The sequence below is a fragment of the Toxorhynchites rutilus genome, chromosome 1 (genome assembly GCF_029784135.1).
Source record: "Toxorhynchites rutilus septentrionalis strain SRP chromosome 1, ASM2978413v1, whole genome shotgun sequence".
Lineage (NCBI taxonomy): Eukaryota > Metazoa > Arthropoda > Insecta > Diptera > Culicidae > Toxorhynchites > Toxorhynchites rutilus.
Window position 1 is genome coordinate 32460999 of NC_073744.1, and position 27799 is coordinate 32488797.

Genomic DNA, 27799 nt, shown 5'->3' on the forward strand with positions numbered 1-27799 from the left:
CCATTTGGTTCAGTTTCCACTCACACGTGACTAGAATTTTATTTTCGAGCGCATTCAGAGTTTATTCTTCGTTCGAGATTCTCGAGCTTCTTACATGAACACTTATAAAAATATGACTGGTATCAAAAAAGCTATGACATACTCTATTGTTATACACTAGCGTACATATCGTGATTAGAGAGGTATCTCATGATTTACTGCCTCGTAAACTCCTTTGGTTGGGCTGTGGAAGCAATCGTTTTGGACTAGACGGGGGCGGAGGAACAGCATGCGTTATGTACCCAACGGAAGGGTGACACGTTGATCGTACCGAAACTATGCTGTCCATTCGGGGATAGTGATCGGAATCGGCTAAGCTACTACGAATGTTTTTCAGTCTTGCAATCGGTGTAAATTGAGGTCCATTGATGTCGCGCGTGGACGAGCACAGCTTTGGGGCGGATATTTCCCGAACAACGGCGGAGCTCGAGGATGTGGTCTTGATAAGTTTATGTCTACTGCAGGGTGGCGAATGGTATTTGGATAGCTTCAGAGGATTCTTGCATCGACTCGGCTTGCAAAAGCGAACAATTATGTACGCAATGAATAATGTTAGGACGACTAGTCCTACGATTGCTAGAGTAATTAATAACGCTAGGTAAGTTCCCTTGGAGGCAGGACCACTGTCCAACGAGCCTCCGACTCCGGTATATTCACAGAAAGGCGGAGCATACCCAATGTCACAATGGCAGTTTCCTTCGCTATTGCATACGCCCCTATTATTACAATTTTTTGGGCAGTGGATCCCGATTCCTCGTTCGTTCAGGCTGTCAACATCCCAACATTGCTGTTGATAGCACATTCTGTTTTCGCCACATGGAGCTCCATCCGGAGCTAAAGCAGGCTGTTTATCGCCTCCAAGATCTATGAAAGCAGCATGACAGTGGACGACATCCCGTCCCTTCAAAGTGCTAGCAATCTGTTCTTCTGTAAATACTTTCAACCCATACTCTAGCTGATTATCATTCAGTTGATGGCAAAATAGTAACCCACACAAAATGTCTTGCTCGGCACACCTGCGAAAGATATGCGTGTCGTGATCATACCCACAGTTTGCATACTTTGTACCGTTCACATTCCTTGCATAGCATGCCTCGTCCGAAGCTTTCCCTGAGGGTCCCCATAACACTCTACACTGACCATCTCTCGTTTTACAATCTCCGTCACTACAATACGCTCCTCCACTAGCACACACTTCCGTATTACGACGGAAAACGTCTGTGGGACAATACTCTGAGTTTCCCGTACAAAATTCCGGCAAATCACATTCTCCACGTGCCGACCGGCAAACAGTTCCTTCGTCTTTCCGCTGACAGGTCGTCAAATCGCAACACTCTCCCGTGGCACAAGTTGCGCCCTCCTTCAATCGGCAAATTTTCGAATCACAGCAAATGTTGTCGCAAGCTTCCTCCAGTCCACAATCACACTCCTCTCCGTCCTCCACAAATCCGTTCCCGCAGCTCGCCGAGGAGACTCTCCTCGGTCTGTCCTTCAAGCAGTGATTCAATCCCCTGTTGAAAGCCAACGTCAACTGTTGCACACTGCACGAACTCCAGTGCTTAAGCGATCTCCCGGTAACGGTCGAGGTCATTATGCACTTTCGATCCGGACAGTGGCACTCCTCGTCCACGTCGTGCTCCATGTTGAAGCTGTGACCCATCTCGTGCGCTAGCGTACCCGCCTGGATCCCGATGTTGTCCGTGTGGATGACGATCACCGCTCCGGAACTGTTGCTGGTACACATACCGCCCAGCTTTGCCTTGCCGATTACGTGGTCCTGAAATTCGACCGCCGTCAGCAGCTGGGCGTGATCGTTCGGATGCTTTCGCAGCAGCTCCTTCCGCCGGTACTGGAGGAAGTTGTTGAGGGTGTCGTCCGCCCGGCGAGACACCTGAATGTGATCGAACTGGTCCCACACCACGACCCCATTGAGTGCGATGAAGATGTTGAGCGGGTTGAAGAGCTGAAATAAAGAGGATTGCTTGTGGTGAGGCAGGAAAACTATATTCAGGGATTGAAGAAGTAAGATTCGAAGGGTTACGACTTGTTGAAAATAAATGTCTGTGAAATCCTTTCATCGATTTGTATAATTTTTTTCATTGTAGTTTTGATGACGTCTGGTGATAAAGAAATAATATTTAAAGAAATAATATTTAAATAATATAGCGGTATTTTATGATCGCTACATTAAATCTTACACGCATTATCCATGTACATTACGTAACAAACTAGTCATAGTCTAATATATATTTTTTTCTCTATTATAGTGACTTTCAACATATTTTGAAATATTGTCGGGAGTGAGAATTGAACTCGTGACCTTTAGCGTGAGAGTTATAGATGTTACCACTATACCAGATCGCCACCACAAATAGCCTAATATGTTATTTCAGTTTGAACCATTATAATAAGCACTAGCGGCGTTATCGCCCCCCGATGTGTCGTCAATTCGATCAAATCATAACGACTTGTATTTACGGTTCCAAATCTGATCTAAATTTGACAATAGATTCTAATCAAAGACCTAGCAATGTGATCTCTTACAAAACCCTTTTTTGTTATAATAAACTATAACAGCTATTCCATGCCAAACCGATATACTGGTTCTCAGAATTTCGTCAAAAGAGGTAGCTTTGTTCTTTTTCACAAAATATTAGACCGTATTTTTTTTATTTTTTTTTATTAGGGTGCCCATTTCTATTTTAGAGTGGTCCGAAAAATCATTTTTTTTCAACTTTTTCCCAAAGATTACGTTTTTTTTTCAAAAATTCATAACTTTTGAACCACTTAACCGATTTAGATAATCTATGTATCAAATTGAAGCCAATGAGCTAGCCTTTTATTGAATTATTTTTATTTATGTTACTGAACTTGCAAAAGAATGGATTTTATTTTCGTAATTATTGATTGCAATCGCTTTTGATTGTTTTCATAGCTTTGGACTGGAGGGCGCTATATTTTTTTATATTTTTTCTTGAAAGCTGAGGATTTTTTACATAACATATCACGACTTTTTGCAAAAAATCATGACATTTGAACTATTGAAGCGATTTAGATGACCAACATATTAAATTGAAGCTAATAAGCCTTCGTTGGAAAAAAAATTACGCTTGCGGGAGGATTGGATACTAGTCACATAGGAATATTGAACGAAGAATTACTATAAAAACTATGAAAAACTTACTCAATCAATAATTACAAGAACAAAAATCCAAATTTTTGGCAAATGTAATATTTTTTCGAAGAAAACTAACTCATAAGCTTCATTTTTTATTATTTATCCATATATCGAACATCTAAATCTTTCAGGTAGTTCAAAAGTTATGAACTTTTGAGTGGGAAAAAGGGGGAAAATTGTTTTTTCTCATATATTTGGTTGGGGAAAAATAAATGTCGTATATTGTCAATATATGGCACCACTTAAACATATCTTGTGTTGTACTTATCGCATCGGGTCATACTATACGGCTATTTAAAGACGACAAACTGTGCTGTCGTTTGGACAGTGTTGTGATTGTCCTTTTCAGTCTCAAGTTATAGCGCGTCAAAGATGGAGTCCACCAAGCAAGAAATTCTCCATATTTTACATTTTTACTACCTGCGAGGTAAAACTGCAACGAAAAAATTCGTGTAGTTTATGGACCCGATACTGTAACGATTCACACAGCATAGCGTTGGTTTGATCGATTTCGTTCTGGTGTTGGGCTGTCGAAGATACACTCCGTACTGGTAGGCCAATCGTCGTGGAAACCGATAATGAAGCCGGATATTGAAGTTGCCTTCTTTCTTTCTTTCTTCGTCTGATCGGAGTTGACAGCTGTCAGCTCCAGTATTTTGGCCCAGTGTCACAGACTATATGGCCAGCAAACATAAATCCCAGCGGTGTTTGCGTGACGGCTAACCGTTTATCACATCAAATATTATTGTTTACAAACTTAACTTGGCTTGCTTAACAAAATCAACTACTTCTTGATATAATTCGAGTGTTTTCGATTTATACAGCTCAGTTAGGCTCAAATATTTTTGTTCAAATTGGAAATTCGATCGAAGTAAATCATATTTGGGGCAGTACACTATTGCGTGCATTAATCTCGCAATCCTCATCATCATCAAGTTTCATTTTTGCCAGCCAAAACTTTGAAAAATCGTGACCGGTCATCAAACGATTAGTAAGTCTAATATCATGTCCGTTCATATTTATTCGGTTATACCATGGCTCAGTTGAGAATTCTGTGCAGTACATGTAAAACCTTTTTCCTTTTTCCAAGGAGTATTCCTTGTACCATTGGTCGGCTATTTCTTGAGTTTTCAATTTGAATCGGTAAAATGCATCTTTCAAAAACAACATATTCCTGTAGGTTGGAGCATCGTCGGAAATTCCTAATTTGGCCAAGTTATCAGCTATCTCATTCCCTTCTATCCCTATATGGCTCGGGATCCACTGGATAGCAACCCCGTGGCAGTGGGCAATCTGAAGTATTTCAACTACCATTGTGGCACCCATTTTATCGTTCTTCACATTTTCTAAAATCAAACAAGCCGATTTCGAATCGGTGTACACAACGCAATCCTCTAACTCAGTCTGCTGAATAAATGATAATGCTATTCTGATTGCCGTTATCTCCGCAGCCGTGATACTTCCTTCATTTTCTAGTCTATAGTAGTATCTGCTTCTGCAGCTCTCCATATAAATTCCTACCGCACATTTCTCTCCTTCCTTTGATGCATCAGTAAATATGCGCTGTCTTCCTCTATATTTGTTGTTCATCGCAAACAAAACTAGCTGCTTCATTCTAAATTGATTTGTTTCGGTTTTGGTTGTAGTTAACCCTTCTAAGAACGGACAGATTTCGACCGTTACTTGCTGAAGTTTTACTGTTGGCATGATATCATTGAATATATCCCTATTTTTTAGATATATCCTTTCCAGATAACTATATTTGTTCAACTCTAATTCATCCAGATCCTCTAGTTCCGTTAGTTGTCTAGCTACAGCATTATTTCTGCAGATGGCTCGGGCGATTTCTTTGTTTGCTACTAGTTCGTGCCTCAAGTGCAATGGATATTGTCCTGCCAAAGTAGTTAGAGCATTCAGTGGAGTACTTTTTGTACAGCCGGTTATTTTTCTTAAACACTGATTGTTAGCAACTTCCAGCTTTTTTTATTAGTATTACTGCTGTTGTTTTGTATAGTGCAACCATATTCTAGAACGTTTCTCACTAATGATTTATAAATGTTAGCCATGGTTTGAGGATGAGAGCCACTCCTGATCCGCAGATGATTTTTAACATATTGAGACGTTCGTTAACTTTTTTTAAGATCTCTTTAGTATTGGCTCCAAAACTTAGCAGACTGTCAATCTGTATTCCAAGGTATTTATGTACTTTAACTGTTTCTAATTGAGTTCCGTTGATCTTCACTGTCAATTTGCTGTTACTTTGGTGGAAAAGTATTCCTTTCGTTTTGTCAGCATTTATCGTGAAATTCAGATTGCCTGCTGCTTCTACGAACCTGTCCATATAGTTTTGGGCTATATCATTCAAACTTTCCAGTGTTCTACCCTTCACCAGGATACCAAAATCGTCTGCGTACTGGACTAGAGTAACGTCCTCTTCATCGATGTTGTGTAAACGTATCGTATAGATGTTGAATAGCGTAGGTGAGAGTATGTCACCCTGGGGCAAACCATTGTTGATAATCCTCGAGATACACGTTTCACGTAATTCCAGACTCAATCTCCTGTTCTGCAGAAAATTTGCTACCCATGTTGTTATTTCGTCTGGAACGTTCAGTTCTGTCAGAATATCACTTAGTAAATTTGAGTTAACCGCGCTGAAGGCGTTGCTCAAATCTTCACATATTAAAGCAACCTTCATTTTTCGCCTTTTGAATGTTTTTATAGCGTTTACCAAGAATTGCAGACAAGTATTGGTCGAAGATCCTTTCCTGAATCCGAATGAGGTTTTTGGAAGGATGTTATTCTCATCTATAAATGTTTGAAGTTTCTCAAGTACAGCAGTGTGCATTACTTTGGTTAACGTGGGTACTAAGCTGATTGGCCTCTTTCCTGATGACATCGTCTGATCTCTGCCTGGTTTGGGTATTGCCACGACGCGAATCGATTTCAAAGCCTCTTCTGGGTATCCCCTTTTCCACATTGCGTTCAAATCTCTCAATAAGTTTTCGGTCACCTTTGGATTTAGTTTCCTCAACATTTCATAGGATATCCGGTCTTCTCCCGGAGCTGATGGTTTTTTTTTCTTGTTCAATATAATATCCCATTTAGTTTTGTCCATTAAATCTTCTAGTTCTCGAAACACAGGTTCTGTCCACTGTTGCGGGTTGTGTCGTCCGAAGTGGGTATCTAGAAAGTTTTCGGCGGCTTGTTTATCATCAAATAATACGTTGTTTTCTTTTTTCCTAATCCGTTTTCCTGTCAGTTTCCCAATTTTTCCCCATAACTCCTTGGGGCTGGTAAAAGGATTGATATCGTCTTGAAAATCGTTTAATTTTCTTTTCATTTCTTCTCTTTTTTTTCTTTGAAATATAGCAGCTCTTTTTTTGAATTCTATCAAATTCGTTAGACTTGAAATTCTATTAAACTGCCTTTTTGCCTCCGTTTTTTTCACCCACGCTTCTTCTACCACTTCTGTCCACCAATGTTTGGGTACTTTAGTGTCCTTCTGCCTATTTGCTTTACAGGTCTTTTTTTACTATTGTTATTAAATCCTCTACTTTTTGCACTACATTAGGATCAAGTGTTGACAAGGCTTCGTAGATTCTTTTATTATTGTAAAAATATTTGTTTTTTGATACCATTTCTGAATTCAGAGTACTTTCGATAATCATGTGGTGAGATCCTATATTTAAATCGAGAACTTTCCATTGGATATCTGCGTACAGCTCAGCTGTACATAACGTGATGTCAATGGCTGTGGGTTTTCTATTTAGCTGGAGGGGTAGGAACGTACTAGACCCATCATTTACAAGCAGTAGTTCGCTGCTGTTTATTGCATTCATTAAAATATTTCCCTTTCTATCACATTTTTATTGCCCCACGCATAGTGATGAGCATTCACGTCGCCTGCTAAGAATACTTTTCTGTATCCATTCAAACTGCCGATAATTTTGTTAATATCATCTTCAAATATACCCGCTGGTATATCTGGGCTAATATATAGAGCTACAACAACAATATCTAAAGAGCATACTTTTATTGCGCATACCTGGGTCCAATCTGACGTTGCTGGCAACTAGATTCCAAGGTGATTGAACTCCTTTTTCAACATAATTGCCGCACCACCATAGTTGTCGTCTCGAGATTTCACGATGAAGTGATATCGTGGAAGTTTATATCTGTTAGTTTGTTCAAAACTTTGTTTCGTCCATGTTTCTGAGAGTAATACAATGTCGTAGCTCCCTTCGACGAGGACTCGATTTAGTTCTGCTTTGTGTTTCTCAATACTTTGTATGTTGCATTGTATTGCTTGAATTGGTTTGAATTTTTTTATTTGTAAATTTGACTATACCATACCTGAGCTACAACAACTTCTGATTTATGTCTTTATCATTCAACTAATTTTTATTCGTGTTTCCTTCTACTACTGCATTTGCTAGTTTGAAATATTTTTGTGTGCAGTGCATGAATTTATTTTTTATTTCCTCTTGGTTGCCCAACTGACTGAGGAAGTCAGCGTAGAATGACATCATTGTCGCCTTGGTGTTTTGGCTAGCCATCCATTCCGCTTTTATGCGTGTTTCTCGCTTAAAATTTTCCCATTTCTCCTTCTCCGTTACGCTGTGTTGATTGTTCAACGCCACTCCATCCTTAACGCTGCCAGATTCCTTGCCAAGGACTCGGTCACGCTCGGCCGTAGTTTTCGTTGCATTCGTTGGTTCAAGAAGTTGTATTTCCTCTTTGCGCATTCTCTTCGTTCCCAGCTTGATGTGTTGCTTTGATCGCAATATGTCTTGACTGCCGGCCTAATCTTCTCGCGCTCCTGATTCGTTCGTTGCCATTGATCTCTCAAGTTTTCTCCGTGTTGTGTCGATGAGTACGATTCGCCCAAAACTGGAAAATCGTTGAGGTCCTCCAAAGGTGCATATGCGTTTCTTGTTCGTAGAGGAAAACATTCTCTGGCTTCCGCAAAAGTAATTGCTGATTTCGCCATTAACAATTTAATGTTCATCTGTCTAAGCTTTTCCGGGCAATTTTCATCTTGCGTAGTGTGATCTTCCGATTTGCAGTGCGCACACTTTGGTCTATTGTTGCATTGTTTGAATTCCTCTTCCGTCTCGTGTTGACCGGCACAATTCTTGCATCTACGCGTTCCTTTACAACGATCCTCACGATGATTGAATCTGAGGCATTTGTCATAAGCAATTAGCTTCTGTCCGAACGGCCTCACTCTGCTGTTACAACAGAAAATACGTATTCGATCCGGTAGCGTTCTAGCTCTGAATCTCACACTGATTCGACTTGCCGGAATTTTCACTCCATCTACATATCTGGACAACCGTCTCACGCTGATGATTGGAACGTCGCTCGAAATATCCCCCATTATATCCTCCTCTGAGATGTTCGTCGGAACTCCATCGACTATTCCCGTCACGCAGACCAGGTGTTGTGGTACATATGCTCTGTAGCCGCATGTTGTGCATGTTTAATTCTACCAAAGCATTCGCCTTCATGTAACTGCTGATGAATACTAGAATACGGTTTCGTCCCACCTGTTTCATGTCCGATATACATTGCTTGAATTGTTCCATTTTTCTAAGAGTTGAACCAACCGCAAATTTGTTGACTTTTTGTCCTCCGTCATTATTTCGTAGCTCCATATAAAATCTGTATGGACCTGTATCCACCTCCGTATATACCACATTCGTAAATGATTTGTTCTGCTGGGACCGGATTTCCTGCTGTGCTTCTAGACTGGCTGCTCCAGCGCAATCGTTATTTTTATCCATGTCCTCATCCGAAAGACTTGGTTCTAACCGGTCCGGTGGTTTTTTCACTTCGTTCATTTTCCTGCCCAAAATGGCGTCCTCGTGGTTGGATTCTTTTCCAAACCAAATTTGGTTGTTTTTGATACTACTTCCACTCCTGTTCTTCGCAAAACACTTTCTCAGTACTTTTTTTCCTACCGGATACTATTAATGATAACGTGAGTAAAGAAAAAAAACTTAGAAAATGGCAAACACTCCGAACGTTTGAAACGCGTCCACTTCTAAAAATGGCTTCCCATGGAAGTTGCCTTCTAAATGGCAACAAGTTTGCGAACAAAACGGCGCATATTTGACTTAAATTGGATAATTTTAAGTATGTTAAATAAAGCGTCAAATTTCGATCAGAAATACGACATTTCTTTTTCCCCAACCCTATATTTGTTCTACCCATTTGTGTGCTTACCTATCCGTGTCGTCAATAACGGGCAACTAATGGATGGCTTATTTGGTATATATAAGTCATCCGCGATTTGAAATCACAATTAGTGATGTCTAAATTTTTCATTTATTCGATTATCGATTAATCGTTGGGGCATTTTTTTAATATTCGATTCATTCGAATGATTGTATATTATTATATATTCGATTAATCGAACGAATATTTATTTCTTGAAATAATCACGTATCACGTTGTCATTCTGGTCGCGTGGTCTGTCGGGTTGTCGATGTTAGATGGTTGGATAAAAAAATGCTGATATCACACAGCTCGATACAATAATGAAAGGAATGGAAGATATTCCAAAACAGCAGTGCAATTTTGTTCGAGGGAAGCAGCGCATCCATTTTCATGTTATTGCATGTTCGAGTTATGGCGCTGAATGTAAACACCGCCGAGATATACATTATGTGGCAGTCAATCAATGTGAGATATACATTACTTCGCTGCCTTGACTAACTGAATATTTAGTTATAGATATTCTAAACAGCGTTCCGCAAATATCAAATGTTGGAGCTGAGAATTATTAATTAACTTGAAAATACTCCTGCTTCGTCGATCGCTCGCGTTAAGCGTTTGTTAATAATTAAATTGCTACGCTAATTTGGAAAACTGAAACTAAACTCTAAACTACAGATCTTGAGAGCAGACATTTTCGAGCCCCGTTGCTGCTGTCGTCTGGTCACTAGCTGAATGATTGAAGTGTCATGATCATCTACTTTGTTTGTTTACGGAGACTTTAAATTTTCAAATTCATTCGTCCTAGTCAGTTAAATTAAAAAAAAAGTCGGGTTCCTTCATAAACGCAATAAAATTGGTTTCTTGAGATTCGTCTCGACTGAGAATTTCTATATTATGTCAGTCTCGAGCATTTTCGAGGTGCTGACAATCCCCAAAAAAACAAGCCAACGGATATGCATTACACATTACAGAAACATACAGTGATTGGCAAAGTAAAGTACCCACTTATTTTTTTTAATTTCTTTCAATTTTTTGTTAATATAAAAGGTAAACACATCGTAATCATTCTTAAAATGTTATTTATCATGTTTTTGAAATTTATTCATGTTGCACAAAGAACAATACAAAAAAATTATTATAGAAAAAAATACAATTTTTATTCCAGAAAAAAACAGTGTCAATAAAGTTCTTTGATCAGAAAAGCTTCGAAAAAGAAGCAACATTTCAATAATTGATATGATCTCCTTTAGCCTTCAAAACTTACTATAAGCGCCTCGGCATGCTCTCCACAAGCTTTTTATGGTATCGTGGGTCGAGTTCTTCCCACGCGCGCTCTAGAGTTTCAAAATAATTGTTTCCCTTTGTGACATCAGTTTTGTCGATTCTAGCGGCGAGGATGGCTCATAGGTTATCAATAGAGTTAAAATTCGGGCTTTGTGAAGGCCATTCAAGGGGTGTGATGGGGCACGGCCGGAAGACAATGACTTTGTTTCGCATTTGCAAAAACGATTAGGTGGCCTGTGAAGCAATCAAAATCAAGAGTATCAGTTCCTATTTTGCCACTGCGTGTAGAGGTCATGGAAATGCATCGCAGCAAAAATATTCGTTTTCGCATTTGCAAAATCAATTAGGTGCCCCGTGATGCAATCGCTACCAAGAGCATCAGTTCCTATCTTGCCACTGCGTACAGGGGCCGTGCCGTGCCAAACAAAAATGGCACAGAAACGGGGTGCCATGGCATAACAAAACTCTCATACATTTTGTATAATATTTTCACTCATTGTTGAAATTCGACTATATATAGAAGGATTTTTTCAATAACATACGAGTGTAAACTGATAAGTAATGCACATACACGCTTGTAGAAAACGAACAAAAGCAAATAGCAAGGCGGGTTAAAAAAACAAATCTAAACCTTCACAACAAAATTTTCCAACTAATTATTACATTACAAATTACAACTACCAAAGATACAACTGAAGTTTTCTTTAACATGTCCGTCTTACCCCCATCTCCTCTAGGCTGTCGCTAGCGTATAAGTATTGCATCTCCTCTGAGGAAAATTCTCAGAATCTTTCTGCGCACGAAACAACAAAGGTCGCTGAATCTGCTCGTTTTGTGTTTTATGTTCATTTTCTGTACATGTGAATAGCACATCTTCGATACTTTTAGTTGCCATTCGTATTTGCTCTCGTGCGCATCGGCTATGTTCTGATGCAACAAGCTAATAGCTTTGTTGACGGTTTTGACCGAGAGTCTAGAAACGATTTTTCATAAACAGTCAATGTTTCATTTTCATCGCTGCAACTGGGTGCATCTGTTAGACGCGTGTTTGATGCTTGTTGAATGACGATGCACGGAAGATGCCTCTCGTTGAATACTCAGTGCAAATCGTGCAGTGATTAAGGTGAAGGTGGAAGCTAGCCATTGTAGTAGTATAGGTAAACCCTCGTGTAAAAATGGGGTAATAGTGTTTGTGAGAGAAGAGCAAAGCACACGTAAATAGATCAATTCACTTATCAGACTGTGTGGCGCTTCATTGACACGAGTCTTTGAATACATTTGAAAAAAAAAACAAATAACAATTCAATACTAAAGTAAAATGTATGAACGATATGTTCCGATGAACAATTGCAAATATAAATATATATAGAAGGTGCATTTGCATATGATTCTGATTATACGCGAGCGTAACATGAGCAAATTTATAACACATGCGAATTGGGGCACTTTTGGTATTAACATGTTCTTCCGCATAGTAACTCGATGTTGATAATTCCTTAATATTTTCCTTCGTTGATCGTATTGTTTTCACATATTCACGTTGGAAAGCCTTAACCCTTCTCTTCGTTGGCCGAGGCATTTAGATTGAATTTAATACTTTTCCGTTTACTGTTTTTGAAAGCATAGGCAGCCGTGGCAGTGTTCCGAGCTCTGCAATACAATTTTCTAACCCAATGTTAAAGTTGCTAAAACTTACATTATAGACCCATTAAACGTAAAAATAATAATTGTATTGATATCAACACAATTTTATTCTATTGATTTTCATGACATGGGACGCTATGACTCCGGAATAACATTTTATTGAGTGGTTTTTATAGCTGTTTCGATGATGTTGTTTGGCATCAGTGTCGAAAAAATAACGATGCTTCCACCAATACAAACAAAACCATTGCAGAAGATTGAAAAACGAAAATTTAACTTTCAGAGTACTTGCTCGAGTTTTCCGACGTTCTTCACTATACGGTGCGAAAGCAGGTGAAAATTTAATATCTTGTGAGTAATCGATTAGAGTTTGGTTGATATTACTTGATGGGAAGTGTGCGAAAACGATCATTTTCTTCACACTGTTTCGCAAAATTATTGATTTTCGGGCGAGAGGTGAGGAAGGGAGATGAAAGAAATGAGCGCCATTGTGGCAGCCATTTGTGGCTAGCTTCCACCTTCACCTTAAAAGAAACAAATTGCGACATATGACCAATTAGTGTATCGTTCTCGCAAAGGCAAGAAAGAATCGTTTCTTCTCGAAATGATTCTACAAAACAACGCGAGCCATTCAACTTTTTCAGTGTCCCCGGAACTTTTCACTAAAGAGTTTTTTTATGAAATTTCGATGTATTCGCATCGAAATGATAAACCAACAAATTTAAAAAAAAGCGTAGTCCTACGTCCTAAGCGGTTGTGTCTCGGATACAACCCCTCGAATTTTTTTCTGAAAAAAATTTGTATTTATTGCTTGGTTTAGCTTATATGGGTTCCGTTCCGCACATGTCATTTAGCAAAGAAAACTAGCATGCAAGGCGAGAAGCATTAATTATTTGACTCAGTGACTGGCAGTGACAGTGATGTTTCGCTTTACTCTAGACAGCGATCAGCCAACGCCAAATGCTGAGGCTGAGACATAATATGAAAGTTATAATCTTGAATGCCACGAGAAAGTTACAACAAAATCTCGTATTGGGATCATCAAAAAATTCAATCGATGAGTTAACTATTCAATTTCGTTCTTTTCTAAGACAGTGATCGTGTCTTGGACACCTCTCCTGTTTTTTATGGTTGATTGGTTAGATTCCACATCCGGTTGCTCAGTAAGTGATTAGATCTGCACACTGCACCCTCACCGTTCATTGTTGACTGAATCAGGCTTGTCTTGTGTGCTCTCGTGGCCGAGTGGTTAGCGTCACACCTAACATGCCGGGGGTTCGGGTTCGATTCACGTTCTGGTCGGAAGAATTTTTCGTCAAAGAAATTTCCTCCGACTTGCACTGTGGTCACGTGTATTCTAGAGCTTGCCATTCAGAATGCATTCAAAGCGTGTTATTTGTCTTAGAAATCTGAACTAAGTAGGGGAAAGACGGGCAACCCTGTATAATTTATAAATTACAATTTTAATGATGTAAAAACTTGCAATACAGTGTATCAATACAATACTTTGACACTTACTGTGTAACCCTAGCTGGCTTTCGGTTAAAATTGTAAATAAAAACAAAAATATATACTTCAAAGAGCCGCTCGATGTAAATTTTCTTCCGCCTTAAATAAGGCATTCATTGTTATCGAGTAAGTTTTTGAGGTATTTTTTTATCATGGATGAATCTGCACAGCGGTTTTAAAAACGTAATCCGATTTGGTCATTCCGAATAGCGGAAGCTAATTTGGACATGAAAAATGAGAAAAATTACTAGCTCTTCTAGGTGATTTGAGTCTAGCCTTTTTGTTAGATCATTTTTAAGCCATATTTGAAGATCTCCAAAACTTATCGAGTGCATAAACTTGAATTTTCAGTTAGTGTCCATCTTTCCCACCTCAATATTATTCTTTCAAAGATGCCGGACACATTCATTTTTCAAAATTTCTGGCTCAAAGACAATTTTTATTATAAAAAGAGACCTAGACTATCAATTTCTGGTGAGATAGCTGTATACAGCCATTCCATGCCGGTTTAGCATATAGTGGTTCTCAGATTTTCATCAAAAGTGGTAGTTTTGTTCTTTATCGCAAATTATTAAACCAGCAATTTAAAAAAAAATTGTTAGGGTGACCATTTCCATTTTAGGGTGGTCCAAAAAATTTGCCAAAAATGACTTTTTTTTTCAAAAATTCATAACTTTTGAACCACCGGACCAATTCAGATATTCGACATATTAAATAAAAGCCAATTAGCTTGTCTTTTTTGGAAAAATACTACAGTTGCAGAAAATGTGAATCATGTTTTTGTAATTATTGATTGTATTTGTTTTTTAAAGTTTTCATGGTCTCGGGACCGAAGACGCTATATTTTTTTATATTTTTCCAGGAAAGCTGAGGATTTCTCAAATAACATATCTCGAAACCAGGGAAGCGTTTTTTTCGTTTTTGAGTTATGATTTTTCAAAATCACCCGATGGTCCAAAAAATCATTTTCCCCTTTTTCCCAAAAATGACTTTCTTCAAAAATTTATTACTTTTGAACTACTGGACCGATTCAGATGATCGACGTAACAAATTAAAGCCTACTAGCTAGCCTTTTTTTTAAAAAAAACACACACTTGCCAATTAATTGGCTTATAGTCAAATACATCCAGTCTAGTCGCATAGAAATATTGAACGAAAACCGAAAACATGTTTTGAAAAATTCATAACTTTTAAAGGAAAAATAACACTTCTCTGGTATTTGGATATATTATGTGGAAAAACCTCAGCTTTCAGGAAAAAATATAAAAAAATATAGCTTCCACATTCCCGAGACCATGAAAACTATAAAAAACAATTATAATCAATAATCACAAAAACAATATCCTTTTTTATTCAAAGTGTATTATTTTTTAAAACAATACTAGCTCATTGGCTTTAATTTTATATATCGATCATCTGAATCGGTCCAATAAATCGAAAGTTATGATTTTTTGTAGTGGAAAAAATGATTTTTCGGACCATCGGTTAACTTTGAAAAATCGTAACTCAAAAACGAAAAAAAAACGCCTCTCTGGTTTTAATATATGTTATGTGAAAAATCCTTAGCTTTCCAGAAAAAAATTGAAAAATATAGCGCCTTTGGTCCCGAGACTATGAAAACAATAAAAAACGAATACAACAAATAATAACGAAAGCAGAATTCAATTGGCTTTAATTTGACATGTCGATCATCTGAGTCGGTGTAATAGTTCGAATGTTATGAATTTTTGAAAAAAGTCATTTTTGGAAAGAAGAGGAAAAAGTTGATTTTTCGGACAACCTTAAAATGGAAATGGTCATCCTAATAAAAAAAAAAAAAAAGGTCTAATGTTTTACGATAAGTAACAAAACTACAAATTTTCACGAAAAACTGTAGTTCTCAGTTTCGGTTTAGCATGGAATGGCTGTATATATATATATTTGTTTGTGAAATTCACGGAAAAATCAACTTTCAACTTTTTCAGTTAGTGCCATCTAAGAAGAAGAAGCTCCCGGGAAAAACCGTGTTCGCCGCTAAATAGTTTCGGGATTACCATCAAAATCATGAAATACAATTCTATTATGAACAATTTTTCTGTCGTTGCTTACCATGTTAATGTGATTCACAACATCCGTACAGTAACGATGCACTTCCCACAGGTCGGAATCAAACTTTCGATAAAGCGAATTATCCACCACCAGTACTAGCTCAACAAATTTGGAATGCCGATTCGAGTTGTAAGGGCCAGCTATACCAACCGGATGGTTGCGTTTCATTCTGATATGCGACGGAGGTTCGAATATTCTGAAAGGAAGCCACATTCAATAAACAAGACTGTCCAAAAACCCACAAACATATATCGTACCTTTGCACAAAATGCCCTCCGCTAGTCTCGTCAAAATCAATGTAAAACGTCCCACCGCGGTCATAAACCGTTCCCCGAATCTTTCCCTCGCAGTTGGATAAAGCCACTAGGCTGCCGGGTTGGTGCTCGATCCGACCTTGGTAGAAACAGTTCTCCTCAAAGTACTCCACAATCGATTCGTTTCGATTGCCCTGCCGTTCGAGGAAAGTTCTCCCCGCTAGACTCCTACGCAGATCGATTCGAATCGGGCGCCCTTCTGGCAGATTGTAGGTTAGTGTGATATCATCAGGTCGCGTGTGCTCCACTTTTGGGACAATCGGAACACGGTCATCGCCACCGATTGACGTCGTCTTCCAAGCTGCGAATAGAGAAGGAACTGTTAAACTGTGCTCAACAAATGTTAATTTGCAAAGTTTGCAGCGACCAGCAGCAGGGGTGGGAGCTCTTTCGGTATTAACATAAAAATGATTCTCTTGAAGGTGCTGGTCGAGTCTTGCTTTGTTGTCTACAAGAGTTTTATTCTAACCATTCCGAAATGCTGAGAAGACGTGTAAGAAAATGAGACAAGTTCATTTTCCATTGGATTGCAAATGCATTTCATTATATATTTACGATCGGCACTCGACTCTTCTCTCTTCTCGGCTCTCTTCTGTTCCCAGCGTAAAAGGTCGAAAAGAGAGCTATCGTACAGGTTGCGGGGGTGGTCGCGTCAAGCTACTACTGCTATCGTTGCTATGGTAATCATGAGCGAACTTCGGCAGTATCAGCTGTTCCAAATGCGAAAAACATAAGCTCGCTTCGACGAGTCGTCGTAACAGTGTGGGAAAAAACTGCAAATTAGCGTTGAAATAATGGAGCAAAATTTAAACTGTGGGACACGTCACGGGAAGGTTTCCCCAGAACAAAAAAAAAAAACAAGTGCTATCCACCGAACACAGGTGCCGATATGAGTCACCGTGTCATGGTTTCAAAGTAATAATCACGTATCTCGATGGCAGCATTGCCCGACTAAACACAGACAGATTCTGGCAGGTTTATTCTACTGCCAGCTTAGAGGGGTGGGGTGGGGTTACGGCACATGCTGTCGATTTGAGTGATGAGGTGTGAGGAATGGGAGAAAACCCGATGACTGACAAACGGCGAGGATAATTTGCGTCTAGAGATGCGGCGAGGTCAGGTCCACGGGGTATACACCAAATGTGTGACTGTCTTATTGTGAGATGAGTGCAGATGCTAATCGTTGCTAATGTAATTATTGGGAACTATGATCAATCGGCGTTTCTATGCACGGACGGGAGCTTGACGTAGGACTGTGATTGATTGTAATAATTGTATTTGAATTGATTTTTTTCAATGTTCAGAAATCTGGAATTTTTACTCTCTTGATGCATCAAATGGAAAAAAAAGTTTCTTATGTTAACTCTTTGACATCCGCACGTTTCGTAAAAACAATTCGCTTGGCGCCGGCAGCGCTTTTTCGGATTACTTGGCTTGTCGTTGGCCATTCTTGACTCTATCGTGAAATTAAAAATTGTTAAGTTTCACTAATCTCATTGTTAGTTTTCCTAAGTCCTCCGCCTTGATCTTCTACTTTCCTGAAATTTCGGAACAATCCTGTCCATATTTCCTCCACTACATGTTCATGCGGGTAATCATCGAAAAAATGTTCTACTCTTCGGTCCGTTTTAATTTCAGTAAAAGCATTGAAAATCATTTGGCCGATTAAATCGAAAAACAGTATATTGAATTGCAAGAAACTGCATTTAAGTTTAGGGAAGCGTGAGTTTCGAAAGATGTAATTGAAATTCAATTTAACATGTCCGTATTCCTCACTTCCCCTACACCCAAACTAGCGTTGACTGAAAACATTTCATCTTTGGCAGAAATAATGCCATTTCGTGTGCTGGAGGGTCAAATGCGCAAAAAAATGCTTTTAAAAGCTTAAAAAAAAGTTGTGTGCGAGTAGACATCTCTTTCTGTTTTCTTTTCTCATTTCATTTGGGATTGTGCCAACAAAAAAGCCCATGCGACGTCAATGGGGATCGAACCAAGGCCGGCTGGAATGCAAAGCTATTTCACACGACCACGCTATCCATATAGCTGCTAGTGTTGTTATAAAAATGCGTGATAATATTACACCTTATCATAAAATGAAGTTGGAATGTGTTTTCTAAAAGGATAAAGAAGAACATGAACGAGAATATATCTTTCTCTGTCTGGGTCGTGTATTTGGCAAACTATGAGAAAGGCTTTCATATGCTTTCAATTAAATGTGTCTCCTGTTTCGCTCGTTCATATTGGCTCTAGCATATATATTGTACAAATGATATACAAGTATTGGGGAGTAGAACATTTTCTGTTATTTTTCAGCTCATTTAATAGAATAAATCGGGATTCCATAACATGTGCTAAAAAATAACTTTGGGTGTACATATAAAAATATAAAACTTGTTAACGTTTGTAAGTTTCTATTACCTAAACAAAACACTAACAGAATGGAAACGAATGGCCGCAGAGATACTATACTCACGTAACCAATGTGGTGTAGCCGGCAGTTAGCCGCTTGTTTGCGTGCGTAACCACTGTGGTGTCGCTTATATCCTTCAAACGGGCAGAATGCGGTAGAATTCCCTTTGTTCTTCTCGATCGACTGAAGTCTCTTTTTCACATCTTCTTTCCCCAAAGTGGCAACTTCAACTTGGGGAACAAAAAAAAATTCGAGGGGTTGTATCCGAGACACGACCGCTTAGGACGTAGGACTACGCAATCTCTTTTTTTTTGAATTTGTTGGTTTTTTATTTCGGATATTATTTGCAAATACGTTGAAATTTCATTAGTAACTCTTTAGTAAAAAGGATCTGTTGCAGTAATTGTATATGAAATATTCGCTTTACGTAGTCCGTATGATTCTGCTGCTTCATGATGCATGAAGAGGTTCGATATAATGAGTTAGAAGCAAAGAAGAATATAAAGTTTTTGCACCGAAACCGTTTATGACGGTTTTGGTTCGTATACTCGTTTATCATGAAGTGCGAAGCAGAGTTGTCGCATTGTTTTTTGTGTCACGCTTTGTAGCATGTAACGACAAAAGAATGCCACTGGGGGAAATTACTTCTGTAAGATAATATTTGAACCAAAGAAAGCGAGTCATTCGGTGAAACGGTCAATCGGCGAACACTGGTGCTGACAATGCCTGACTGTGTAAGGTGAATAACTGCGAGGGCTGTTGTGAAGGATGGTACCCACGAAAGTAGTTGTGCGTAGGATGCGCGTCAAGTTGGAGGGCAATTCCTAATCAGAAGTTCTTTCAACGGGTAAACGAATACTTGTACGAAGGATGTAAGCGGTAGGCAGAAAAAAGCAAGGCATAAATATAGGAGTGACAGAGCCAGACGATGCAGAGAACCTCAATGAATAGTAATCGAACCGGCAGTGAGTTGTAGTCTACCGTGAGAGACGGATCGTTGCGAGATTGCTACGTGTTAATTTCAATTCGTGGTTCATTTTTATGCTTCCACTTTTCATTTGCTCATACACTGTACCGGCAATTCTTATATTTAATAAAGAAACCTAATTAATTCGTGCGTCCTTACATGAGTAGAAAATGTAGAGGAAAAGGGTATAAACAATGCTATTTGGTATTTAAGACAGGTGAAGTGCATGAGCTCAGTCTACGTCAAGCTTCCGTCCGTATCTCTAGACACAAACCATTTTGGTATTTTTCTTGAGCGAGATTTGTTGCTTCGGCAACATGATTGTAGGTACTGTATGAACTACTATAAACTTGATTGAGTGAGAAGATTACTATTTGAACTGGGTTATTCACAATTTTTAGATTTTGTACTCATACGAATAATCATACTATGAGAAATTATTTGTAGATATTTTCATTCGTTTGCCTCTCAGATGAATATACTCGCCGATTCTTGGTTCTCTCGCAGGATATGACTTCATTTCTAAATGGTCACCCTTGAACTTTGCAAAGGTGGCACATGTTTTTGTGACATTTGAAGCGTATGGAAGATTAAACGTGACGTTTTCCGTTGAATACACGTGTCTCTATCTTGATCTACCGTCACCGATTCAATTTAAACAAGATAAATCTTTTCGTTTCTTTCATAAGAATTCTAACACAAATGGCAATCACATCTTCCTTTCATGTTTCGATTAGTAACTCCATTTTGAAATTGAATAGCTAAATGATGTTTGGCGGGTATTTTCTCACGAACTCGATGATATTAAAATTTTAATAGTCTACTGAAGTTGCGCTAGCATTCCAAAAATTATCCCTCTGATGGAGTTCGACGAATCGAAGAAATAATCGCGCTTAGCATAAATTGATACATGCGAGGTTCTTGCAAGATGTAAATGGCTTTTTGGAACTCGTTTGGCTCGAGGCACCGCGTACACCGCGATGTTTAAAAAATATCAATCGAATGAAACGGAACAGTTCTCCGGGGAAATGAATGGACGCGCCGGAATTTTCGATGGTTTCCTACCGAGAAAGTGGAAGCTGTTTAGTTTACTCGTTTTTGACGCAATATTGGCGATGTGAATATTTGACTATTCTACCGAATAAATTCTCATGAAGTTTAGGTAGTGAATGAATCGAATGATGAATTCGATCCCCGAAATTGTATTGAGTATTGAATGTCATAGTTCGCTCGGGGGAATGAATTCAATGTAAAGTGAGGGAGTTGTGTATACTGGTTCATGTAGATTTGAATTATGCCGTTTTTTAGCTTTATGACAGAATTCTAAGGAACATCGATTCGGAAGACAACAAAGCAAGAGTCAATCAAAATATATTCACCAGAAATGGAAATTACAGACGAATCCAGCCTATGTGACGTATTCATTGTCTCCTCCATCATCCAATTGACACTCCAGGTGCCACAGGAACACCAGACGGCCAAACACACTCATTAGGGACATTGAAAACATTCCGAGAAGGCGGTTGGAGGCTAACAAGTACCGCATTTTCGACGCCATCTCGGTGGCGAGGTGTAAAAGAGCCACGATGAGAAAGTATTTACCACTAAAGTAGGGTTCTACAGGATTGTGATTGTGGAATAGAGGGAAAAATTAGGTGAACTATTGTCTAGGGATGCATATGATTGCTTTAGTTGTTGTTGTATTGACTTGATGAAAACCAATGCTCCTCAGATCATTATTATCAAAAGAGTATCTATGAAATCTGAGTGTATTTATCGCCGATTTGTTGTGAAACATTGCTAAATATTTCAACTATGGAATAATTAAGCTATCCGATACAACGTAATGATAGACCATAGTGTAGGGTTATATGTTAATTTTTGGTTTGAAATATGAATGATATACAGTCAATCCCAAAATTGAGTACACACCTCGTGCTGGTTTGTTATTTTTTAGTTTTTGGGGGTTGAAAAGTAAATAATTCAATGCGACTTATATTCATCGTAAAATCGATCCATTTTACTCTCATGTAGTGATAAGGAAAAAAAATGAAATGGTCACATTTTTACATCAAGTTTAAAACACAAACAAAAAATCTCCAATTAAGACGTGGCAAAATTGAGTGTACAGAAAATTTAAATCAGTTCAGAAATGTTAACAGATAACAAAAATCAATCCCCTAGTATTTGGTATGGCCCCCCTTTGGCGTCTAGCACTTTCTGCAAGCATCGTCTACCATGGTAGCTTGGGGCCTCCTCGGTTCCTTATCCTAGTTGGATTGGGACTTCGCCCCTCATTCACCTCAGAATAAATTTCGTTACAGAAGTTACACTCATAATACAAATTACGCTGCGATGGCGTTAAAACGTAAATACCAATTGTTCCTGTAAATTCTTTTATGTTCTTTATTCGAAAAAAATAATCCAATGTCCGTGTTCATTTCTAAATTATCAATTAACCTTAAAGAGCAATACGGAAAGGAAAGTAGGTGGCATGTTAATTGTGTCTATACTTATTTTCTACAAATGTATCAGCGTCTCCCGCATCATTTACAAATTTTAATCATTACAATTTTTCATTCCACTGCATATTTCTGTTACTCTTTCTTGTTGTATTAATTTTAATTTGTTTATTATCAGGAGATTCGACAAAAGTGGTAATCTGATTTGTCAGAAATTTATCCTTCTTCATTCGGGTAAATGTTACATTCGGGCATTTGTTATATTTTGGTAAATGTGCTTTGGGTAATCGTGTTTCGGGTGCATGGTATTCTGATAAATGTTACACAACTGTCACACTGTCATATTTTTATAGAACATATCGAAAGTTCTGCGAAATATAATTAATTTTCCGGATCTTTTGAGTTTATTTTTTTTGATCATTATTTTGACCTTTTTTAGGTCAAAAAAGCGAAAATATATCATTTTGTTCATTAATATTATCATGGTCGAAAACAAACTACCTATTCCTCGAGGAGTTGAATAAAATTAAAACTATTTTTTCACTTCGAGGGTGTACTTGTTTAGTTCAATGAATTGTACATTCATATCTACAGCGATACTGTCTATAAAAATACCTAAACCACTCCTTTGAAAATGAAATAAAATATGCTCATATGGATCTCTGTTGAACACTCATGAACAGGATTGCGTGATAGCTACTGCGAGCGTAGTGTGCGTGATAGCTACTTTTCACATCGTGACGTCAATATTTGTGTTTACATTCAATAGCTTCCACATCCATGGGAAAACGCTACTTTCAGTAAGTTTTTCATCAATTAGAAACATATTTTTTTGGGGTTCCCACTAAATGTGATATTTATGTCGGTCATTTTCACTCTCTCACCTTCATAGAAACAAAGAAATTCCCGTTATTTTCGCGATGATATGATGATATTTTCAAGACACACAGTGTCGGTGTATGAGATTTGAGAAAAATATGTAAACTATGTAAACATTAAGCAATATTTTATTGAAAATGCTGCTATTCCCGAGGACTAAGAATACGGCTGTTCTCAGGACCTTTTTGCTCCTCAAATGATGAAAGTAAGTCACAATATAATTGTTATCTGTGTGGATTCTAAAATGCACGTTGACAACACTGCCAGTTATAACTGTCTCACCATATTCGCTCATCTCACAACACGTACATACCCCGATCATAGCAACCCGACGAGTGAACATTGAGCTCGCATAACAGCTGATGTAAACACACCACACAGGAAATCAGGCTTGCTCATGTTCCAGCCGAGGCAGAGGTAAAACGTGTTACCCAGTTCCGAGGCAAGATAGTATACCCCACGGATCTCGGTTATTCACATTGGCCATCCTGCCAGGAGTTGGAATTTTCTGTTACACGGCACATGGTGGTATTTATTAAGCGTGTTGAGATGGTGAAATGAGTGTCTAAATAAGTTTCATAAAATAAAATTCGTGAATGTGATAAAACATGGCTGTCGTCCGGGGCCAACTAACTTAGACAGTTAACAGTGGAGGCGATCTGGCGTAGTGGTAACATTCATGCCTCTCACGCTAAAGGTCACGAGTTCAATTCTCACTCCCGACATTCTTCCAAAAATGGAAGTAAAAGTGACGAACCAGCCAAATGAGTTGAAAGTCACTATAATACAGATAAAAAAAAAAAAAAAAAAAAAAGACAGTTAACAGGTATGCTATGAAGGTCCTCCCGTTAGCATCAGTAAATATCGTGGAATTTTCAACCACATTTTGGTTCACTTTGTCTCCGAGTTCAATTTAATGAAAAAACATACAGAAAAACGGGTTTATATTAACATAATTCAAATGTTTTTCAGAGTTTCTGAACACAACGCTGCACGCTATTTCATATATGTGAGTGACTTTAATGTACAATGCAAAAAATCTTCGCGAGTGATGTTTTTTTTTTAATTTGCTCATAGGTTTAATGGATTATGTGACTCCCACATGTCACACGATATAATCGCGCTAGATTCAATGATGAGCTGATGAGCGCGCTAGATTCAATTGAAAGCGGATCGTGACGATCGCGTTAGGTTCAATTGAAAGCGGATCGTGACGACCGCGCTAGGTTCAATTGAAAGCGGATCGTGACGACCGCGTTAGGTTGAATTGGAATTTATTTGTAAATGTGATGTAATAAACGAAAATGATGAAGATACTAGATTAAAATTTCTTTCGTGGAAAATAGGTTTACGCTCCCGAATTTACAAGTGACTCGAAAAATTTGATTAGATTTTATCGATCGGATCGGACTACGCAGGAACAGAAAAGGGACGATGCGATTTGGGATGAAGTGAGAATAACAGCTGCGGTATCGAGCGTGATGAAAGAGAGGAAACCAACTCTGAAAATGGTGCCAACGAACGATCAAGCACGTAAAAAAGTGTGAAGATATCGGCGATGCAAAACGATAATCGCGAATAATACGATCGGATAAAGCAAATGGAAACCACCATACACTTGGTCGTGGAAGCTTTGAATTGGAACCAGTCATTAAATAGATCCAAAAAAGGATCCAGCGAATATGGCTATAGCTGTAGATTCGGTATTGTAATTCTAGAACCATCATCTAGCACGGGGAATATTCGCTGGGAGAGCTTCAACCGTTCCTCAATGATATTCCTTCGAATGAAATGTAGGAACACTGGCATCGATAAGGGGATACAAAATATGGACGAGGATAGCGAACTGAAGAATGTTTGAAGATGTGGAAAGTACGAATATTTTGATTGACCGTACATTAACAAAAACTGCAAAAAAAAGACAATATGGATTTCAGAATGCCCATTGACAACACTGCCAGTTATATCTGTCTCACCATTCGTACATACCCCGATCACACCAACCCGACGAGCGAACCTTGAGTTCGCATGACAGCTGATGTAAACACATCACACAGGAAATCGGGCTTGCTCTCGTTCCAGCCGCAGCAGAGGTAAGACGTTTTATCGAGTTCCGAGGCAAGATAGTATACCCCACGGATCTCGGTTATTCACATTATCTATTAAAAACTATCAGTTACAAGATTTCCAATTTACCAATGCAAATACACTTTGCATACTGCTCCGCCTCATATGTAACTCATTGGTTAAACACAAAACACGGTCAGCGTTGCCAAAACTACAGATTAATCTGTACTCAGGCAGATTATTCAAGTGCTTCAAACGCGACATTTCAGATTTCTCGGGTTTCACGCAAAATCCACTTGAACAAATTGAACAAATCAATCTAACTTGATTAAAAACATATTGGAGCAATTGAATTCGTCCGCAATTAGGTGGCTCTCATTGGAATCCGTTGACAAACGTAACCTAGAGAGGTTCAATGAACTGAAAATGTTTTTATGTTTTCAAGTGAACTACGAAACGGAACAGCTGAACGAATTCTGAATTATTTAAAGATGTACTAAATTTTGCTGTTTTTTTAGAATGCGGTCAGAATGGATGTTCTATTCATGATCAGGATCACAAGCGTGTCGTGGAAGCGTTTAAGCGGAATTTCAATGCTTCGGTCAGGATTGTGGCCGAAAAAGTTGAATCTGTTCAAGTCTTTCGTTCAGAGATCCAAGGACCGGGAGGGACTGCATACGTACAAAGTACAGAAGGCTCCAAATCGTGACGAACTGCAAAATGCGGTGGGAAAGTCATGGGCCCGGAAACTGTACACCCAGAATCTGACGAAGCCTCATTGTCTCATCATGGATGATGAGAATTATGCCAAGGCGGACTTCCGGCGGGGGCTACCGTTCTTCACCGCCCAGAACAAGTTTGATGTTCCGGAGGAAGTAAGGAAGCAGAAACTTTCAAATTTTGCCAAGAAAAACATGCTTTGGCAAGCGATTTGCTCATGTGGCAAACGGAGTGCGCCGTTCATGACTGCCGGGACCGTAAACGGGAAGTTCTACCTAATGGAGTGTCCACAGAAGCTTCTCCTTCTTCTGTTGAAGCAACATGAGGGCCCTACGATCTTCTGACCGGATAGCTTCGTGCCACTATTCAAAGGATGTCCTGGAATGGTACGAAGCAAACGGGGTCGTACCTAAGGACATGTCGCATCGGAACTAAGGTCACCAACGCTCCGGAACTAATGTCCAGATGTTGTACAGAACCTTATGAGTGGAGTTAAGCGTAATGTGCGAGCATACGATTATGATATTGAAGTTCACTGAAATAAATATGCCAAAAGGATCGGTTAACTAGGTAATTTTCTACAAAAAATTTTTCGTGAATTTGATGAAAAGATATTAACGAAAAAATAGTTCTATACATATGGACAACTCTTAACTATGACAGAGTTATTGAACTTGTCTAGAGCCCAGACAGTGTACCTTGAAACGACTCTAATTCAACAAAAACGCTACTCGGAACGATTCCTTGTTTCCATCAATCAAATTGATGCTCTCAAACCGCTCTACAATTCGTTCTTTGACACCACATTTAATATATAATATTAAATATGATATTCAGAGATGAATATAATGACTCTATCTGAAATATAATAAATTTCAGGAATCATATTATTGACTCCATGGAGACATGCCGACCGACTTTGAACTACCTCTACTTCCGCATCCGTATTGCAAAACGCAACAACTTCCTCTTAGCGGCATAAGAGAAAACACGAATCCATTTCCAGCTCATCAAAGTCCCCTCAGTGGGAGGCAACGCCCTCGCAGCCGGCAGTTACCACCCGATATTTATTTTCACTTTATCGTGAAGCGTCCATAAATAATCGCATTAGAACCATTTCGCATAGATGAATGCAAGTCCGGCAAGCGGGATAGCTTGTCGCTGAACAACAACCAATACTTTAGCATAAACACCGGAACCGTCCCGAGTGTGGGTAAATAGTTGGCTGGTGAGCAAATGTACCGATCCAGTGTACACTCCTCTTCTCAGTGAGCATAAATCTTCAATCGCCGACGAACCCAAAGAGAGTAGCATAAAGGAACTGCTGGGGGAGAATGGGAGGGGGAGGTTCTGTAAAATAGACGATTTTTCTATGTTATCTGAAAAGGAAATGCCATTTACTGGCTGGCTTTTATTAGAACGTGCCACGTAAGACGTTGGTGAGATTGGATCGAAACTATGGCGCCAAGAAAAGCAGCGCGTCTCTGCGAATTGTGTACTTTTACAGTTTTCATCTTCAAAGACTTACCGGGACCTAGACCTTTGTCCGCATGGTGAGTCAATTCTTGAACATATGTCCCAGTCGCAGCACAAAGGGTCAGCAGCGCGGCTATCAGCGACAGCGATAGGCGGTATGTTCCGAGAAGCGTGGCGAAATCCATCATCATTATCATCCTTTGTTGGCAGAGATGATCCAAGCCGTCTCACAGCATCGTCATACGAATTTACTCATGACCAACACTCACCGTTTTGTATTACCGATTATTAATTTTCGTTCGCTTAATTACACCCAAATCTAATCAAGTTCATCACTGACGATTGACCCCGACCAAAATATGAAATATTCCCGACTAACCTAGATTTTAAATCTCAACCACCGAAAGGAAACCTTCGCCCACACGACACCGATGTCCCGAGCGCTAGTTGTTGTCCACCGCGGCGCACTCTAATATATTCGGGGGTATTCTGTTTGTTTCGATTTATTCCGCGATATGCTTCTGCTCGACGCGAGTT

General features: G+C 39.0%; 1 protein-coding gene across 1 annotated transcript; it reads right to left on the reverse strand.

Annotated features, from left to right (window-relative positions):
• Positions 1 to 27: 27 nt before the first annotated feature.
• LOC129763010 (zinc metalloproteinase-disintegrin-like EoMP06) lies at positions 28 to 27799 on the reverse strand. The gene is made up of 4 exons (XM_055761710.1): positions 27315 to 27799; positions 16225 to 16582; positions 15968 to 16163; positions 28 to 2002 (listed from the first exon to the last, which is right to left on the reverse strand). The coding sequence occupies exons 1-4, from the start codon at positions 27457 to 27459 to the stop codon at positions 188 to 190; spliced, it is 2514 nt and encodes an 837-aa protein (XP_055617685.1). The 5' UTR covers positions 27460 to 27799; the 3' UTR covers positions 28 to 187.

What these genes read in the sequence shown, in the direction of transcription:
- LOC129763010 (XM_055761710.1), bottom strand. Translation starts at nt 27,459, where the DNA reads ATGATAATGATGATGGATTTCGCCACGCTTCTCGGAACATACCGCCTA. An exon ending in GGAGGGCATTTTGTGCAAAG is followed by an intron (nt 16,164 to 16,224) that starts GTACGATATATG and finishes GCTTCCTTTCAG; the next exon opens with AATATTCGAACCTCCGTCGC. An exon ending in TTGTGAATCACATTAACATG is followed by an intron (nt 2,003 to 15,967) that starts GTAAGCAACGAC and finishes TCTTTATTTCAG; the next exon opens with CTCTTCAACCCGCTCAACAT.